At 38.5% G+C, this 19,519-nt stretch overlaps 2 protein-coding genes across 7 annotated transcripts; one reads left to right on the forward strand and one right to left on the reverse strand.

Annotated features, from left to right (window-relative positions):
• Positions 1–991: 991 nt before the first annotated feature.
• Positions 992–7,365, reverse strand: LOC122061170. 6 transcript variants are annotated; one of them, XM_042624374.1, is made up of 5 exons: positions 6,986–7,365; positions 5,576–5,657; positions 5,340–5,471; positions 1,879–2,280; positions 992–1,381 (listed from the first exon to the last, which is right to left on the reverse strand). In XM_042624374.1, the coding sequence occupies exons 3-5, from the start codon at positions 5,435–5,437 to the stop codon at positions 1,231–1,233; spliced, it is 651 nt and encodes a 216-aa protein (XP_042480308.1). In that variant the 5' UTR covers positions 5,438–5,471; positions 5,576–5,657; positions 6,986–7,365; the 3' UTR covers positions 992–1,230. The 6 variants fall into 6 exon arrangements, with proteins under 6 accessions (XP_042480308.1, XP_042480307.1, XP_042480305.1 ...); XM_042624373.1 differs by having other exon boundaries at positions 992–1,369; positions 5,576–5,708; XM_042624371.1 differs by having other exon boundaries at positions 5,576–5,708.
• Positions 7,366–14,639: 7,274 nt separating this feature from the next.
• LOC122061330 (basic leucine zipper 23-like) lies at positions 14,640–16,515 on the forward strand. Its single transcript, XM_042624562.1, has 2 exons — positions 14,640–14,766; positions 15,308–16,515. The coding sequence occupies exon 2, from the start codon at positions 15,371–15,373 to the stop codon at positions 16,181–16,183; it is 813 nt and encodes a 270-aa protein (XP_042480496.1). The 5' UTR covers positions 14,640–14,766; positions 15,308–15,370; the 3' UTR covers positions 16,184–16,515.
• Positions 16,516–19,519: the final 3,004 nt, after the last annotated feature.

A 19,519-nucleotide genomic window follows, 5' to 3' on the forward strand; every position in this document is an offset into this window, starting at 1 on the left:
CTTTCACAATTTTGGTTTGGATATTTCATAATGGTACCATGAGTGCTTTAGGGCATCCCTATGATATGTTTTCCAATTAGCTATACAATTACAACATGTCTTTGCTCAATAGACACAGAACACCCTTGCTTTAACCTGGTGCATCCAACTAATAAGAAAAAATTAAGTAGCTAATGATTATAAAGGCTTTTGAAGATTCATGAATAAATTCTAGAGAATGAGGAAATGAGAATCATGAGACTAGACAACTGAGAGCATGAATTGAGAGTGAATCATATCCACCAAGGAAAAGAAGGTCCAAATTACACAAGTCAAGGATTTGACGGATGGTAAAAAAAAATCCAATCACAGAATATCCAGATCCGATCATATCCGATCCTTTTACATTCCTAATCCAAATCAATTTTTTATTTTTTATTTATTTATTTTATTGAAAGGGCTAAGAACTCATAAATGGATCATAAGCTCTTCACCGTTGATTCAATACCAATAGAATCCTTTAAAAACAAAACTTTCCAAATTTTGGAAACACCAGCCTTTACAGGAAAAATCTCAACCTTTGGTCAAGGAGGTTAATTCGCACACACTTAAATCCGACGGTTGTGGTTGCACATACTATAAATAGGTTCTTTACACATTAATCCTTTACTTCCTCTCCAAGATCACCATCTTTAATATGAAGGAAGAAGGAAAAGAAGAGCAAAGAGACTGCAACTCACCATCTTTACCAACATTAATGTGGCACTTGGATGATCTTCTCCCGCAATGCAGATGGGTTTGCAGAGAACACAATCAATCTCTGGTTACCTCATTCAGTTCACAAAAATAGATATCATACCAGCTTCCTCTCAGCCTCTATATCAGCTATCTCTCTATAAATTATCTCCCCCACCCCCCTTCCAATGTAAGCAACCACCCAAAGCAGGGAAGTAGTTTATTACTACAAATATTTAGCAGAAGGTAGAAGAGAGTTTTCACTGAGAAGAGGAGAGAAGGAAAGTGCACAAGCAGCGGCGTAGGATCAATTTCCATTCCATCAAATCTGTCCAATGAATTGGTTACAAGCATATTCATAAATACGAAATTAAAAATTACCTACTTGTAAACAGGTTCGGCCACATACAAAGAGCTGCTCCTGAATCTCCTGTACACATCAGATCATAAAATGGATACTTTTCTGCCACCCATCTCTGAAACTTCACTTGAACAAAATTCCACCTTCTGGGATCATCAGGGTAGGACTGGAAGCTCCAATTTGTCGAAGGAAAAGAAACTGACACGCCCATGATCTACATGACAAAACTTCAAAGGAATACCATTGCACTTTTTCTCAAGGTTTTCAATCTCTTCTCTCAGTGGTGGTTGACCCCTACAAAAGAAACTGAAGATTGAGATGGTTTTATAATAGGACAAGACATGCAGGTTGATCTTTTAAAAGGAAGAGGAAAATAAGGGAAACTAATCAAGGGAGAAAGCGATGGTGTGGAACCCAAGACCATAGTGCCCTTTTGCAAATAATGCACTGAATATATGTACCATATGATGAATTTCTCAACATACATAAAATTCATTCTATATGCCAGCAATTTCATTTCATATCTTTCCATATTTAATCTTTACTTGCATTTTTGAGATGCAAATGCAGAAAAATCAACAAAAATGACACCCGAAGATCATTCCAGGCAGGATAAACTGTAATGCTTAAAACCAAGTTATACTAGGAAAATAATGAAAGAAATGAGAAGATACACAGATTCCAAGGTTTGCACACAAGATATATTAGACCTTGGGATAAATATTAGACCCATCAATACTTCAAGACAGGTACATGGCAAAGACGGAACAGAATGTCCTAAATCTGCCATGTGTATTGCCCACCTGGTTAAACAGAGGATAAAACTTGGATCACCAGGACAAGACTTTCTAAACTTGCTGTTGGGAAGATGCACATCAAAATCCAGCCCCACTTCATTAATATTCAAATCTTTAAACAGGCTAATGATGGAAAGTTCATCCTCTGATTTCCTATCTGCTACCTCATTGCTTTCTGTAGTGCCGTCAAGACAAGCAGAACCAGGGACACTCTTGACACTCTTCTCAGTCCAAGGGGCCCCATGTCGACTGACTATGTATCCCAGGGACCTTAAGTGTCTGTAAGCCTCAAAAGCCTCCCAATGACATCCATTATTGCCTTCTGCAACCTTCTCATATATATCTTTCAAGGAGACGACAGCATCATTTGCATCCAAGAGAACTAATGCCCCAATTTGAGCCAGATATCTGCAGTAGGATTACAAAATCAATCAGCCTCTGAATGTGCATTAACAAAAGCAAATGTAGGAAGAGTTTACATTTTCATCAATCACGCAAATACACCAAGGCATCAACAAGAACTCGAGTTTAAACATAAATGCTTAAAAGTTCCGTAATTAGAATTAAATCTAACAGTTGTATGTTTCATTGCTTCCCATGGTTACAAATGATCAATCTCAATCATCTAAAGACAACTTAATAGCCATAGAAGGAGCATAGTATAGAACTTTGTTTCATCAAACAACACCTCCTCGCACGTGCAGGCACACACACACACACACGGCTCTGCACGTGGCACCAAGGGGACACAAATCCCCTCGCACTTACCAAGGATCAAACACCCAACCTCTTGGCTCTGATACCATGTTAAAACCGCTTATCCCAAAAGCATGAGCTATTAAGTAAGAGCTACACTAATGTAAATCAACACACAACAACATATCTGAAGATCATTTTTTTCCAAATCCTCCCACCCCAATTTATTTTTTCCAAAAAAAAATTACACAAAATACCTTCTGTCTCAAAAAAAAATATGTTCCCATGGCCTATCATACAGCCCCAAATACAGGCAAGGGTACTGGCCTCTAAACATATCTCAAGTGAGCTGCAATATTAATTGCTTCCCACATCTAAATCCATCACATTATTAGGTAGTTGCCACTGTGTACCGGAAATCAGCACTGACTTCACCTTTAAAAAAAATTCTCGGGCTCCAAGTCCATCATAGTGCCCAAAATACAGCAAAGGGCATTGTCTTCCGCACAAAACTAAAACGAGTCTCCACTTAAACTCATTACAGTATCTGGTTAATGTAGACTAGGGTAGGGGTATAACCAAGTCTCAATCTGCAGGAACTTTCAAACCAAATAACAACTAAACAACCACCACAACAATCCACAGCAGACTAGTAGTAAACTGAGACAATAGATTATAATTCTGACAGTCGAAATCACTAATTCAGGAACACTGTAATTAGCTAACAGCCCAAGGAATTAATGATTTAAATCACCAAATTAAAAGACTAAACAATAGGTTATATAATCCAGCAGCCCTTCTACAAGACAGATCAAAAACCAGAACTCAAATCTGGGCAGAAAACACTATTGGCCACAACTGAAGAAAATCCCATGATAACTGAACCCATGCCTGATCAGCCTAAGATTGGGATCGAGTTCCCTTCTGGATGGGTCTAACACTCAACCCAAATTATAGGGCCATCAGATGGCCAGAACTCCCAACAATTAGGGGAGTAGAAGATAAAACAGAGAACCTCAACCCAGAAAATCTGTAGAGAGATCAGAGCACGTACCTAAGTGACTGAATGAAATTAAGAGCAATAAGAAAAACCAAAAATATGAAGATCCACTCGGACTTCTCGCCACAGAGTGTCAACTGGATCAAACAACGGTGTCTAAACCTTGATCAGACACAAGGAAACCTCCACAAAGACCAGCGGCAGCAGCAGCAACAACTTTTTTTCATTAATCAAAATTGTAGGCGTTGAGTATGAGCCCTTCTTTATTTATAATGATGGGGGGAAAGTGTTTACAAAATAGAAACTCAAAAGCTTCTAAAAATTGAGTTACTAAACTACTAACACGTAATAACTAAAACTGAAAATTGTAAACAACTAAAATTAGAAACTAACAATGACTGAAATTAGAAACTAATTTAAGACTTGAAATTAAAAACTAAATTAGAAACTAATTAAGGTAACTAATATCCCCATCAGTAGCCCAAACCATGGGCCAATAAACCAGATTTGGTCGACCCAATCAGCCACTAGGGTCGACCCTCTTCTTCCTTCTTGTGTAGACCTTCAGATCTGCATCACCGGTACTTGCCATTGTATACCATGAATCTCCATGACTTCACCCTTAAAATATTTCTCATGTTCGAGGCCCACCATACTACCCAAAATACACCAAAGGGCATTGTTTTCCAAACAATTCTTAAGTGAGCCACAATATTAATTACTTCCCACCTCTGTAAGAATCCATCACTATATCAGGTATATTTGCAATTCACATGACTTCACCTCAAATGCTCAAGCAGAATCTGTAATGAATATATAAATGGCATTTTCACATTTTATGTCGCTAACCTGTGGCAGATGGCTCCAACAGGTGACAGGAAAGGTACCTCCACATTTGCAAACTCGTGAGAAGAGGACCATCTCCTCCATATCATCACATACAACACTTATTCTTTGTAAGTTCCACCCACTGACAATAAGCGATCCACAGAGAATCTTAACAATCACAACAGCAAACCAAAAGATTGACCCAAGGTGGTACCAATGGGTTATAGATGATGTATGTGGAAATGAGGTATCACCAACACTGTAGAACAGGACTTCACCAAAAACAACGTATCCTTTTCTTTTTCCTCTTCTTCCTGCAGACTGTTGTCCTGCTACCTGCGGACTTTTGTTCTGCCAGTACGGACTGTTTAGTCCTGCTTATAGATTTGTAACAGAGCAATAAATGATTTCTTGTCTGAATAGAAAATGCAACACATCATGGAATCCTTTCAGAATCAAATATTATTTAACCTTGTTGAAACTAGTTATGTTCTCTGGTCCAAATGTAAATTCAAATATTGCATTTAACTCCAGATTGCTAAAAGTCAGCTAAAATATTAACTTTTGATTCTGGCAAAAGAAAAACAAGGGCTAATGACTCTTGAATAAGAACAGCACACCAAACTTAGCATGCTTGATGAATAGCTAGATTACATACTGACATGACCAGGAAGCTACCAAAATCTAGCTTTGATTGCTCAGCTTGCATCCTTCGTAGCTGGCAAAACATAAATTCATCCATTCATAAAGAGAATACAAACAAATGTAAAATGCACAGAGGTACACATGCAAGCAAATAAAGAAACATGTAAATTGTCATTTGAAAACGACCAACTAAAAAAAGGCTTCTAAAATAACTAGACAGCAAAGTAAAATAGAACAAAGGTTTTTTCATTAAACAAAAAAGAAATAAAATAAAAAACAAAGATGCTATGATACCTACAGGATCTCCTCAATGAAGCAGTAGATTTTGCTTCTTCGAACTACTCCCAATGCTGTCCATATTCTACCCTTCGGTTCTATAACCTGTGCCATCCCCATCTCCGCATCCCAGCGAGCCTTGGATTTATTTTTCCTGCGGAAAATAATATAACAACATCAAGCTTTATAAACTTTCCTAGGTGGAAGCTGAGTTAACTCTTTTTCTTTTCTTTTCTTTCTCCAACTCAACCACTGTACCTAATTTGCAACTTGGGGAAAGATCCAGACTTATAGTGAATCTCTTCATCATCTGTATCTTGCAAGTAGGCATCCGAATCAGCTGTTCCATCAGAAGAAGTAGCCCAATTTTCAACCTCCATTGCACCAATCACTGATAGAACTCATTATCAATAACCAATCCAGTTTTATCATCTCCCTTAAATCTTGATATTCAACTTGAAATTAGAAAACAAAGAGAGGGGGGTCATTTTTCTTGATCCTTGCAGGTATCTAAGAACACTACTGATACCTAGAAATAACATAACATACCAATAGAAATTTTTGAACACGATGATGAGAAAAGGTTAGGGACATGAAAACACGCTGCATCAACTTGGTTGTTTATTAAATAAATTCAGATTGGCTAAAAAAATTAAAAAATAAAATAAAACTTCGAGATTGTGGCTGTCCAAAAACGTAGGCAAGCACATAACCATATTGAAGTTTAGTAAAATTGCTCTGTAAAATCCCTAGATCAAAAATACATGTATATTTTGATATTAAGAAGGAACTAAAACTAAATGTTTGCTACTAAATTCTAATCTCCCATGTTTCTCATGAACACTTAAATCCAATCTGGCTTTCCAATTTGAAAATTAATTTTTTCATTCTTCTGGTGGAATAACCTAAGCCCAACACCCTGAGAAACAACAGTCAAACAGTAACCTCATCAAGCAGATGTTCTCATTTAGAACACAACCAAGTTTAAGTCTTTGATGTCAAATTTTGGGTTTGGGATTACCTTATGATACAGAAGGTTTGAGGTTGGGTCCAATAAACTCTTGAGAGGTAAATAATAGAACATGGAAAGCAGTATTATGTTGTTTGTTTCTAGCTTTGATGCTTAATTGAAAATACCAGAAGTATGTCATCACACGCATTTACATAAAATTACCATCTCAAAGCTAAATATTTGAGGTGATTTGCAGATACAATGACCTGAAATAGTCAGAAAGGCAAGTTGAGAAACACTGAAATGGGATATCAGAAACATAGTTATATGAGATTGTCGTATAAATGTGTCTCTGATACCTCATTTCTGCAAATGAATATTATCTATGCTTCGTGTTCTTTGTGCATGGTTATATGAGATTGACATATAAATGTGTCTCTGATACCTCATTTCTGCAAATGAATATTATCTGTGCTTCGTGTTCTTTGTGGCCAAAAAAAAAAATTGGGAGAGAATCAGAAACAAACACCATATATGAAGAATATTCAATAAATCCTCAGCCATGGAATGCAAAATATCAGGCAACTTAGAACGTTAACTCACGGCTGAGTCCAATCCAAATTGATTGCTTTGTTTAAAAATAATGGTAGAAAATTTTACGGAGAACAGAGAGAGAGAGAGAGAGATGCATCCAGTTCACTCTGAGAGAAACTTACAGAGAAGAGATATACTCAGCTGGCCGAACGGAGACGAAGAAGAAGAAGGGGGCACCAAGGGGCTCTACTCAATAGCCTCACATAATGACTCTTCGGAGAAGAGGAGTGGCAAGTCGCCGTCCCGCCGCTGCGACCGCCTTCGATGGAGTTTTCAGCAACCCGTGGGAAGAGAAACGGAGAACAGGAAGGAAGAACGGTTATTGATTGTTAGGAATATCGCAATCAGTTTCCGACGCCGGGAACGGAGACGGAGAAGAAGGGAGCAAGGTTCCAACTTGGAGAAGAAGGTGCAAGTCCCTGTTTTGGTACCCTGAGACGGAGAAGAAGGGTTAGGGATTTTGCCTTAGTTTTAAATTTTAAAAATAAAGGAGAAATTTACAAGACCATCCCCTATTAAGGAAATTACAACCATCCCCTCTTTTCGACTGGTGTTAAATATGAAAAGCAAATGACAATATTACCCTTTGCACTAAAACACAATAACCCATCCCCAATTTCCTTCTCTTGCTTAATATCTTTCTTTTGGGTGAAACTTCTTTGCTTATATCACCGTTGGGAGGGTTTTGAACCTGAATGAAACCCTAGCCAACTGAGAAATCTGCCACATTCAGTGGTTGAGGAAGAAGGAAAGAGGTAGAGATTTTGGGTTTGGGTTGAAAGGATAGACAGTTCACAAGATTAAAAGGGTAATTTGGTCTTTAAAAAAGTATCTACCTGCGATATTATTTGTGTATAATATGTTGATCTTTAAAAATCATGTGTACGTAAAACCGTATCTAATTATTTATGCACTTATATGGAAAAGCATATTTTTAAATTTTAATATATATATATATATATATATATTTTTTTTTTGTAAATAATTATAATATATGATATGCCATTATAGCACCAACCAATGACATTTTCAGTCAATACTTAATACCCCGATCATAAATAATGCTACGACTAAAGATGAAGGCACCTCTAACGAGGCACGATCGTCCTTCATAGCATCGACCAGGAACCTTTATGAGGAACCATATGCCTTATCCTATGAGTAGTACATGTCTTCCACATGTCACCTAAACGCTTCGCCTAATCATGGGACAATGACATCCATAACCGTTTCTAAACTCACTTAAGATGAACGGATCTGATTAAGGTTAGGTTAAGTAGTTATCCCACCCTAGGGTAACCACGATTGGGATAACTATTACCACAATGGTTAGCCGTTGTAAGATCTTCCACCTCGGTTCAGATGGTGATCTATCATCCAATGACTACCGAGTCCAGATTAACCAGGAAAGCAATTAGCCAAGCTCTGATACCATTTTAGGGTAGTGATTTCACACAAGGATTCGATGATCCATTTTATTAGATTTATTTTTAGGGTAGTGATTTCACACAAGGATTCGATGATCCATTTCATTAGATTTAAGCTCTATATATAGAGCATCAAAGATACATGTGGACTTTGGATACCAGACATGTGGACCATGTGGGACCCGTACCCGTACAATAATTACATAACATAACACACTCCATTTGCACAAAAGACAAAATGAAAGAAAACAAAAAATTACAACATACGAGAAGATAACAATACACGAGACACGAGAAGATAACCCTAGTCGCTATCCGAACTGTCAGTGCTGCTAGCTGGATAAAAAGTAGCATGATCGATGAGCCAGTCGTTGTGCGCATCAAGGAGACGCTCGATTCGAGGATCAGTGAGGCGATCGGTTTGATGGAGATCACAAGCCTTATCTACATGGTCAAGAAGTGGAGCCAGCACATGTTATGGCAGAGTGTCATTGACTCGACACATAGTGGTAAGGAATCTTCTCCATTCGTCTTGATGGCCAAAATGTGTGTGGTAAGGATCATATGGTTTGACGTCATAGATATGGAAGTCTGACACATATTGAATGTGATGGCAGGGTTGTTGATTTTGATCCAAGGTTTGATGGATGAAAGGGGATCTGTGAAAGAGGATTATGATATGGGGAATATCAGGATATGGGTCATCAGAGGAAGGGAGATATCCAGATAAGAGCGTAAGCCAATGTTCTGGTGGGGCGAATAACTGGAGAAACTGAAGGACAGGATTAACCCGTTGGGGATGGTTGTAAAGAGGATGATGGTGGTGAAGAGGGTCTGTCCATCGACCTAAAAACCAATGAAGGGTCAGAAGGGAAAAATTAAGGGCGATAGTGTGGGTAGAACAAAGCCAAAATATGCACTTGTATATGAGGGGAAATTCTGAGATTTCAACAGGGGAGGTAAAGGTAAACATGGTGAGGAAAGGGTAGTCACGATGAAAACATAGTCCTGAGATGGGGAGTCCGTATCTTCAAAGAGAAACTTCGAGGAGTCGGAAGGCTGTAGTCTTGCTATATGAAAGGACTATTCTCAAAGTGAGGTCTTGGAGGATTTCTAAAGGAAGGGCTGGAGGAAGGGAACAACAAAGGTTATGTCCTGGTGACGGGGGAGACTGAGAGGTAGAGGCTCCAGGGGTTATGGGGAAAAGTAAAGGGATAATGGCAAAGGTTGAGGTTGGTCTGGATAGGAAATTTCTCAAAACATTTTCTTTTTCTTTTATGTGTTTAACATCAAAAGACCATTGGGAGAACCACTGAGCCCATCGGAGAAGTTGTTCCTGAGGGAGATGCTTCTGACGAAATTCAAGCATCCGGGGGAAGCTCGACATATCTAATTCAACCAGAAACTGATGGCCAATTAAATGGAATTGGAACTTCTCTATGCCTCTTTTGACTACTAGAATCTCTTTAGAAGCAGAGTGATAATGAGTTTTAGAGGGCTTGAAAGATCTACTTTTGTATCCGCAAACAGTTCTTGTAATAGTGGAAGGATGTGCTTCAAGAAGAACCGCACCCCAGTGAGTGTCACTGGCATCTGTTTATAAGATTCTTTTTCCAGTAGAAGGAATTTGACGGGTGGGAGGTTTTCAGAGAGTTTCTTTAAAGCTTGTATAGCATTTGTGTGAGCAGCAGACCATAGAGGAGCATTCTTTCGTAAGAGTTGATGTAGCAAAGAAGTATGAATGATCTGTTGTGGAAGAAACTCTGTCATATAATTGACGATTCCAAGAAATTGTTGAACTTGATTTTTGGTGAGAAGACCATCTGGAAATAGCTGCAAAGAAGTTGCAATGTGTGGCTGCAGATGATATTGTCCTTTAGAGATAGTAACACCAAGAAAATCAATAGAGGGGACACCAATTTGTAGCTTCTTAGGAGAGAGCATAAGACCATATTGTTGAACTATTTAATAAAACTGCTGGAGAAGCTGGAGATGGGATGCTTCTGTGTTGGAGAAGAGAAGAATATCATCAATATATATAAGCGCATGGTCTTGGATGGGAGCAAATATCTTCATCATAGCTCTCTGGAAGATAGATGGTGTTGTTTTGAGACCAAAAGGCATGACTGTCCATTGCATATGGTAGCCTGGGATGCAAAAATCTGTCTTTGGTCTGTCTTCAGGAATAATTCCAAATTGCCAAAAACCTGCTTTGAGGTCAAACTTGGAGAAAACAGTAGCATGGGCTAGTTGGAGAAGTAAAATCGGTTGAGTTGGGAGAGAAAATTTTTCATCAGCCAAAAAGTGATTTAAAGGCCGATAATCAATCACCATTCTCAGTTTTCCTCGAATTTGTTCTGTTCTTTTATTCACATAAAATGCCTGGCAAGCCCATGGAGAGAAAGTGGGTTCCAAAAGACCTTGGGACTACAGTTGCTGAATCTCTTGGATAGCCAAAGAAAGATGTTCCGGATTGAGGCCTGGATGGCTAGCTTTTGTTGGATTGACATCTTCATTTTTCTTAAAATGCAGTGTAATGAAGAAGTCAGGGTTCTGCCATAAAGGTTGAGAACACTTTGTAAGAAAATCGGAATGAGATTCTGCACAAGAGGTGGAGAGGATATGTGCTTTAATTTCTTCAAAGAGGGAAGTACCTGCAAGAAATAAGTTAGAAATAGGGGCCCAAGGGAGAAGCTGTTGCTTATAGACAAGACCGTGAGGTGTCCATCGGAGAGGAAGATGACGAAGAATATCAAATCCGATGATAAGGTCTTTGCCTGAAAAATGGGTACCTAGGACTGTATGGGTTATTGACAAAGTTGGAAGAAGTTGAATCCTTACACAAGGGTGATGTGGAAGATTTCACCGTTGGCTGCAAGAAAAGGGAGAGGAGGATCCTGGGATTTCCAATACGGTTTAGGGAGGACGTTTGGGTTCAGAATTGTAGTAGCAGCTCCAGTGTCAAGGAAGGCAATAAGGTTTATGGGTCTGGCATAAGGTTCAAGAAGAATTGTAACAGAAACATGAGGAAGGGTAACTGGTTGACTTTGTAAGAGGGGAGGCTGAGGATTAGGATAAGTAGAGGGAAGACGAGGTATCACTTGGTAGAGGGGATCAGATTCCTCGGACTTGGAGAGGGAAGACTCTGGGTCTGAGTCTGTATTAGGAAAATCAATAGGCAAAAAGGAAGAGGTCTGTAGGAGTCTCATCAAGAGAATATAAAGACTCAAGGTCAGCATCCTGAAGATCTTCTTGGTGAAGAGAAGATAGCATGTGGAGAATCTTGTCTTTCTTTCGGGACTGAGGACAATTTTTTACAAAATGTCCATTTTTTCCACAGATATAACAAGTTGAGAACTTGGTTTTTCCCCTAATATGCTTTTTCCTGAGGAAACACCATTTTTTCCTTGGAGACCGAAAAGAGAACCGTTTCTTTTTGAAGGGATCCCTTTTGTGAGAGAAAAGAGGAAACCGTCGGTGATGAGATGATTTCTTGGTAGCACAGTCGCAAGATTTATCACCTTTGCACTTGATTTTAAGATAAGAGGTATCACAAGCATAGGAGACTTTATCAGAATGATCTTGCAAATCTTTCTAGACTTTTTTGATGTTGCAAAGCTTATCAAGGGCAGTAAGAGCATAGCTGTATAGAGAACCAATGGTACATGAGGCCAATGGAATATTCTGGTTCTTCAAAAACTGTTGTGTATCTATGCCAAGGGGTTCTGGAAGAGAGTTTAAAAAGATTTGCTTCAAATTCTCATCATCAATACCACCAATTTTATGACATTAGTCTGTCATTCGGGAGAAATGTTTGTCAAGGTCCAGTCGAAGAAGAGAACAACACTTCATCTGGAGAAATTCATCACGGGCCTTTGAGAGATCATTTGAAACAGGGCCAAAAAACTCTTGATAGAGAGTGGTAACAAACTGGCGTTCAGTCAGTTGTACAATCTGTAGTTGTCTGTAAGGACGAAGAGCTAAATACAATTCCCTGAGTTTGCCTTGGAGTCGTGCAATAAATTTGGACAAGACAGTAACAGATGAAGCTCCTTCATGAAGTAATTCAACATTGATCCATGCATGAAAATCAACAATCCGAGATGCCCATTTGGAAACAGGAATATCATCTAGGGAAAAAAACTGTTTTGGGTCATGATTTTAGTATGGGGTAAAAGGTGTAGGAGTAGGAGGGACAGGAGGTTGTCTGGGTGTATCAGGATTCTGGATTTCAGGATCATCATCCATTTCCGAAACATGAGGTGCAGCAGGTTGAGGTCCTTCATTCATGAAAGAAGGAAGGGGGTTTGACTCTAAGATAGTAAGGGTTGTAAGGTACTCAGATAGAGGGTTTTCTGGAGGAGAAAGGATGGTATGGATGGATTTAGGAGGAGTGGGAACGACGGGGGTTACAGTGGATGAGGCTAGGGGAGCTGGAGGTGGCCTGTGTAGATTAGGAGGTGGAGGTGCAGGATATGAAACTGGCATAGGATAGGGAGTAAATGGGGGAGGTTGTGTTGGTAGGGCATCTGCAAATTCATCTTCATAATCACTAAGATCCATAAGTGCAGCAGTGGATGTCCATGCTGGGGGTAATCTACTGCGGGCACGTCCTCTGACTGCTCATGTTCTTTTGGGAAGAGCACACTGTTGACGTTGGAGTTCTTTCAATTCTTCAGTAGGAAAAGTCCTTGAAGAAGAAACAGCAGGAGGCGTCGGAGAGGCATACATAGCAAAAGGATCTTGTGGGATGAAGCTTGGAACTGTCAGTAGAAGTGGTTGTTGTTGTCGCTGAGAGGAGGAAAAAGAGGGAGCACGAGGTTGTTGTTGCTGCATCTAATGAAGTTGTGCTTCAAGGTACCTGAGGTGCTTCTCTTTTTTGCCAATAAGGGCAAATGTTGTAGTGGTACCAGCAACACTAGAAGTAATTCCAGCAAGTTCAATATGGACCTGATCAATATCTCGTCGGAGAGATTGCAGAAGATGATCATGATGGGACCAAGTACCATGAGTGTGTTGAGTTTGGGCTAATATTCTTTCAAGGTACTGGTTTTGGACTGTAGCATTTTCTGTCTGCCAATTCAAAGCTGCTTCAGCAGGAGAAATAGGTTCAGAACGTCCTGTAGCTTGGACTGAGGGTTTGATCTTCCAAACTTGACGAATACCATGAACATCTGGACCAGAATCATAAAGCCCGGGAAAAGATTTGAGGGGAAAAGAGGAAGAAGATCCTGGAGTATACATACAACAGGGAGGGATGACTGGAGGAGGTAACTCTAGTTTTGGAGGAGGTTTACAAGGGGAAGGAGAAGGTTGCGGAGAAATCTTAGGATTAACATATTTGACAAAGAAAGGGTATTTTGATTCAGTGCTTAGGGGTCCAACAGAAGGATCACCTGCCTCATATCGGTCTTGTAATTGGTGCTGAGTAGACCGTCGTCTAGCAGAACGACGAGAGGGAGGAAAATCATCATCAGAATTTTGGAGACAATCGTCACAGTCACAGAGGTCAAGCTGTGTGATCAGCACTCAGTACACTCAAAGTTTTGTCTACCTTCCCCCTTGCTTCCATTCGAATACTAAGTTAGGCATCAAAGCTTTCTTCCTGGGGTCACCCTCTGGCCCAGTTTATAATATGTGATCTGTATGTCCAAAATGAGCAGGAAACTGCAACAACAATATACATTCAGATACATTTATAAATTGTACCCAAAAAAAAAAATACTTGTATAATACACGATTTTGCTAGGAAAAAAAATGGGTAAACAATGCGGTGAAGATATTGGTATTTTGGGTTTATTTTTTAAAACAAAAAATACGTATATAATACAAATTTAATACCAAAATGTGCACGATAATTTCTTTTTTACTATATATAATAAGGCAAAAAAGTCGCAACACATACATATAAATAACTTTAATGGCACTGTGTGAGAAGTGGGAGAGACAAAGCAAGGAAAAGAGTATTGTGGCTTGGCGGCAAAGAAGGGGATAGAAGAGAGAGGAAGGGTCTACAAGTTTCAGGAAGTAGTGGAGAGAGAAGAAGAAGAAGAAGAATTGTTGAAGAAGTAGAGTCTTCATGAACTTCTCACCATAAAAAATGGAATTGATAACCATCAAAATCAATTAAAGGCTCTGCCAAATGTGTGATTAACATTAAAAAATAATAATAATAATAATAATAATAATAATAATAATAATAATAATAAAAGGGGGAAATAAGGTTGCAATTCGTCCGTTCCGCAGCTTCCGCTACCACCTGCTCGTTTAATACGTATTATTCAGCTAAAAATTGGAACACAAATTATACGTATAATTCACGTATTTAGTAACTATACTCCAGTTATCCTTTAGAAGTGATTTTACCATAAGGGAGACCATTTCACTTGATCAGAGCATAAGTTTTTCCAGGCTTCCAGCCTCTAGGGGATGGATTAAGACTACAGAACTATATGGTTGATCTTCACTGAAATCAGGTAAATACAGCATACGACCATAAACGAAGAAGAATCCTTAGCTTCCATTTCAATCAACTCATGTTCTTGCTTTTCCTCATATTCTGTTCTTGAGAAGATCTTCATACTGTCTTGTGATTTTGCTTTACTTGAAGCATGAATTCTCTTATGCACTTGGTGATTTGGACATCAATGTCGCATCTTTTTGCCTGTCCTAGTCTTTATAGGAGGAATCTCCATCTGGGCATCTGTTTAATTACACAATTAAAGCTCCTTTTGATATCTTAAACCCCACTACTCTTGTCAACATTTGTTCTTCTCCCACCCCTTCCTCCTAATTGTTGGTTCTAAATATTTGATTCGATTGCTGGATTTTTTGTCTTGGATCTTGTCTTAGGTTGTACCTATTTGCATAGATTCCTGAACCAACCTCTATCCTTTGTCATGATTGTATATGTGGTATCTGTGGTTGGGTTTGGCTGAATTTTGATAAAATATCTTCAAATTCTCTGAAACAATTATATTTTTTATGGGATTATAAAGCCTTTGCATCCAAAAACAGGAAGCAGGTTCTGGAATTGGATATATGATGAGTGACTGGTGGAATGAAAGGAAAAACTAAAAAATGGATGATGGGGAAGTGGAGCTTTCTGATCAGGTCTTCTTACAAAATCCAGATGTTTTTGGTGATGTCCAAGGATCGACCTATGTAGATTCATTGCTTGACGAACTTTTAAAAAACTCTACAACATGTACTCACACTCACACCTGCAACCCACCCGGTCCTGATGCGGCTCATACTCACACATGTTACCATACACACACCCAAGTTTTTGCGTCCGAGGAAGATGACGAGTCAAATGAGAAAGAGAAGGATGTCTCTAAATCTAGAAGACCTCCAGGAAACAGGGAAGCAGTCCGGAAGTATAGAGAAAAGAAGAAAGCCCATACAGCGTACTTGGAAGGAGAAGTCAAAAAACTGCATGTACTTAACCAGCAATTGGTTAGGCGATTACAGGGGCAAGCGGTGCTTGAAGCCGAGGTCTTGAGGCTAAGAACCCTTTTAATGGATCTTAGAGGGAAAATCGATATCGAGTTGGGTGTTTTTCCTTTACAGCAGCAGTGTAGTTCTGCCATTAATTTTAAGGTAGGTGATGAGAGGGTCAATTCTGTTGGGGGAACTGATACTGGTTGCAATACTGATATTCCATGCCTTCATCCACAAGTTGAACCATCTTTGTTAGCTCAATCTGGTGGAAGCACAAAGATGATGGCCACTTGGGATGGAAGCTGCCAACCTGCAATCATGGACTGTCAGGCAAATCCAAATAGTCCCCTGGGCCAAAACATGGCCGCTGCTGAAGGACATTCAGAGAACCTGATTCGAGAAGCAATGGACACACTAGAGACCTTGGTCCCATCTGCATCTCAAAGCTGAACAGCAAGAGTAGAGGATCTAATCAAAGTCTTTGCTGCCTATGAAGCATGAAGTCTTTTGATCATCCTGCCTTGGTATTTTGCCGAAGTTTGTGAGTTATTATAGGCCTTATTCTCGTTATAGTGAACACTAAATGTTACTTCCCAAAAGGTTAAGTGTTATGATAAAATTTCTAGCGATATTGTATCTTATATTTAGTCCAACAGAAATCTGTATTTGGTGAGAAAAAATTTAGTTCCTGTATCTCATAGAAGCTTTTAGTAAGACCTAGTATGTACCTGACACCATCTTTTTAGTTCAAAATTAATGTAAAATATAAATATATTGTATTTTGTTGTTGTACTCCTTTTTTGAGATTTTACAGTCATGTCCCATCTATGACAAGCTTCTGAGGACAGCACAGAGTGGGGAGGGTGGCGAAGGCACTCATTCTCGCTAGGTAATTCTGAACTGTTACTCTTTGGAGGTTATGAAATTACAAATTATTCTCATTAATAATATGACATTTGAGTGAATGAAGCCCATAAAATAAGGTTTCTTTTGGAAGATGATTTCCCTATCTTTTAGATTATTGGGAGGAGAACCTCCCTCAGAGCTCCCTTAGAGCTCTCTTATTGGCCATGTTATAAGATTGAGTATTGATGCATCCCATCTTTCAGCAGGTATTCTTTGTCTGAACTAAAACTCGTGTAAAACTGCAAAACAAAACATACTAGGAACAGATCATTTGCATTCCTCCAATATTAAATTCCATGAGGGATCAATTTCCCAGAAAGTTTATGTTCAACACAATCTTGCAATTGGTTTGACCTCACATCCTTAAAGTCGTCAAATTGATCTGTCTACGTGGTTACCATTCCACGACGAATTTCTGTTGAACCCTACAGGTCAGATATCTTCTTTCTTTTATGGTCACAACTAGTTGATATTTGAAATAACCTTAATTCTATTAGTTGAATAACAGACTTACTTTTCACACTACTAAAACACACCCCAATGCACACAGGCGGCAGTCAAACAGACAGAGAGAGCTGAATTGTCAATTTGGTTTCTTTCTTTGTAGTCCCATTCATGCTGCTGATGAAGTGTGCAGTAAGATCCAAGAATTCCTTGAATTCATTTAGACTTAGAGGGTAGAGGGCAATTTCTGCAGTTGAAGGACAAAACGTGCTATTGCAGACACCTTTAACTTTGTTGTTTCCTTTCTCTTCCAGTTTTTAGTATAAATTGGACCACAGAAGCGAACTTAGTCTTCCCTGCCCATCCCTAGGAGGTTTGCATCATATGGCAGCTATTGACATTTTTACTCAAACTCATTCTGCAATCACATTAATTTTCAGCCTCGTCTTTTAAACAGTTAGAAGCCTCTTTTCCTTTATATCCTTTATTGGTAATAAAATCTAGCTTGGCAAGAACTGTTACCTTTTCTTGTGTATTTTTTCATTTCTGCATGCATTTGAGCTGTGCCCCTAATTTCAACCTAAGTAACCTATGTACAGCAAGTATACAACTTCGGTATAGTATTTTATAATTATAATGCTGGACACAAGTTCTAAATGTCCGGTTAAAATTGACTACAATTATTATTTCTTTCACAATTTATTAGAATTGCTGTCATGCCAGGTTGCTGAGTTTTTGGCTACTGGACCAACAAATTATTTCCATGCTTCATGACTAGGAATAATTAGTTAAAGTTGTTTATGAAGGTTTGCTTGGGAATCCAAACTGAGAACCATGAAACATTGATGATATCAGAAAAAGCAACATAGGATGCCTCCTAGGATGTTGAGAGAACTGCTTTAAATTCCTTATCTAACTTGATCTGGATCATTGAAACTATCAACTTAATCTAGTTGGTTTCCAATCCGAACCCTCCATCCTGATTGACATTAAGTGGATGATGAGTATGATGTGAGGGGCACAATGAAGTTCTTAAGTTGTGAGCATGTTGGCATCTTTTATTACAAGGTAAATAGAGTAAGGTTGCTTTGTTCAGACTAATATTGAGGCAAGGTTGCTGATTCTGTCGCCAAGCTTAAATATGCTGGCCCAGTTTAGAAGTTTGATCATCTGGACTAGGCCATGTCCTCCTTTTTTTCCCCTCTTTAATACTATCATTAGCGAACATCAATGCACCCAATACCTCCTCTTTCCGCTTAAAACAACTAGAGTCTCAAAATGAGTTCAAAGGTGTTACTGGATTCCATTATCTTTAAAAGTTAAGATAGAAAATGTATTTTCTTTTCAACCAGTTTTTTCTTTCCATTCTGAATTAATGAAAATTCCAAAGGGTTTAGTAGAAGATTACATGGACAAAAGCATCTGGAAAGTTTCTAGAGCAAACAGAGCTGCCATTGGAGAAATACCCACTAGACAAGGGAAATCATATTTTTAGATTATTGATATTAATATGGGATTTTCTTATCGATACCTTGGGGGTTGTAAACAGTTCTTTTTTTTTTTTCAGTAGAAATGAAATTCATTCAGTAAACGATCATGTACAACTTAGCGTTTTTTGAATAACAAGTTCATGGAGCCAAAGAGTGAAATATGGTCATTCTGTCTTACACGAAATCGGCAAGGCCTTCCTTCTCGGGCTATCATCAATAACAACCTTATTCTTTTGCCCCCTTAATTTTATTTTCAAAAGCTATTTAATAAAATATTTAATGTAAGGGTAAAAAACAAGTTTAAAGATTTTGAAGTTATTTAATGCAACATTTAATACAGTTTCTATGAATACAAATGACAGATTTATCCTCATTGAAAAAAAAAATTAAATACTTATGGGATAAAAGCAAATGACAATTAAATGAAGATATTACAGAGGTGTCATTTATCTACCAAGAAAATTAAAAAAAAAAAAGTGTCATTTAGACAAATTTGATTATTGAAAAGTTGTCTTCTACCAAAAAAATATATATTGAAAAGTTGACCTAAAGATGAAAAGAGTTATAAATGATGGCATAGGTTGGTGGTTTTCCTTGCCTTCTTAATAATGTGACTTGAGAAAACTCATATACCCTTTCTTTTGGTAACAGAAAAACCTCATATGCATTAGTTCTCTAGCCTTCATGGTAATTGGTTTTTCAAGCTAAACGAGTTAAATACTCAAGTTACAAGGGACGAGCTCTAGACAAATCACCACGCCACTAGGGTTATGAAAATCGGATTCGAGGATCTTATTGAAATCGGTGATCCAGTTGAAATCAACCTGATTTGTCCTGAATCGGTCTATAGATTCCAGTTGAAGTCAGCCTGAATTGTCCCAAATCGGTCTATAGAATCGGCTACTCAGATCTGAAAACCCAGTGATCCCATGAGAAAAAATCCTAG

The sequence above is a fragment of the Macadamia integrifolia genome, chromosome 14 (assembly GCF_013358625.1).
Source record: "Macadamia integrifolia cultivar HAES 741 chromosome 14, SCU_Mint_v3, whole genome shotgun sequence".
Taxonomy (NCBI): Eukaryota; Viridiplantae; Streptophyta; class Magnoliopsida; order Proteales; family Proteaceae; genus Macadamia; species Macadamia integrifolia.

Bases quoted from the DNA above. Each gene is read 5' to 3' on its own strand.
- LOC122061170 (XM_042624371.1), bottom strand. From the start codon at position 5,697: ATGGAGGTTGAAAATTGGGCTACTTCTTCTGATGGAACAGCTGATTCG. The intron at 5,472-5,575 runs GTACAGTGGTTG...TATTTTCCGCAG, and splicing joins TTCCCCAAGTTGCAAATTAG to GAAAAATAAATCCAAGGCTC. The intron at 1,382-1,878 runs GTGGGCAATACA...CTCAATCTTCAG, and splicing joins TTTATCCTCTGTTTAACCAG to TTTCTTTTGTAGGGGTCAAC.
- LOC122061330 (XM_042624562.1), top strand. From the start codon at position 15,371: ATGGATGATGGGGAAGTGGAGCTTTCTGATCAGGTCTTCTTACAAAAT.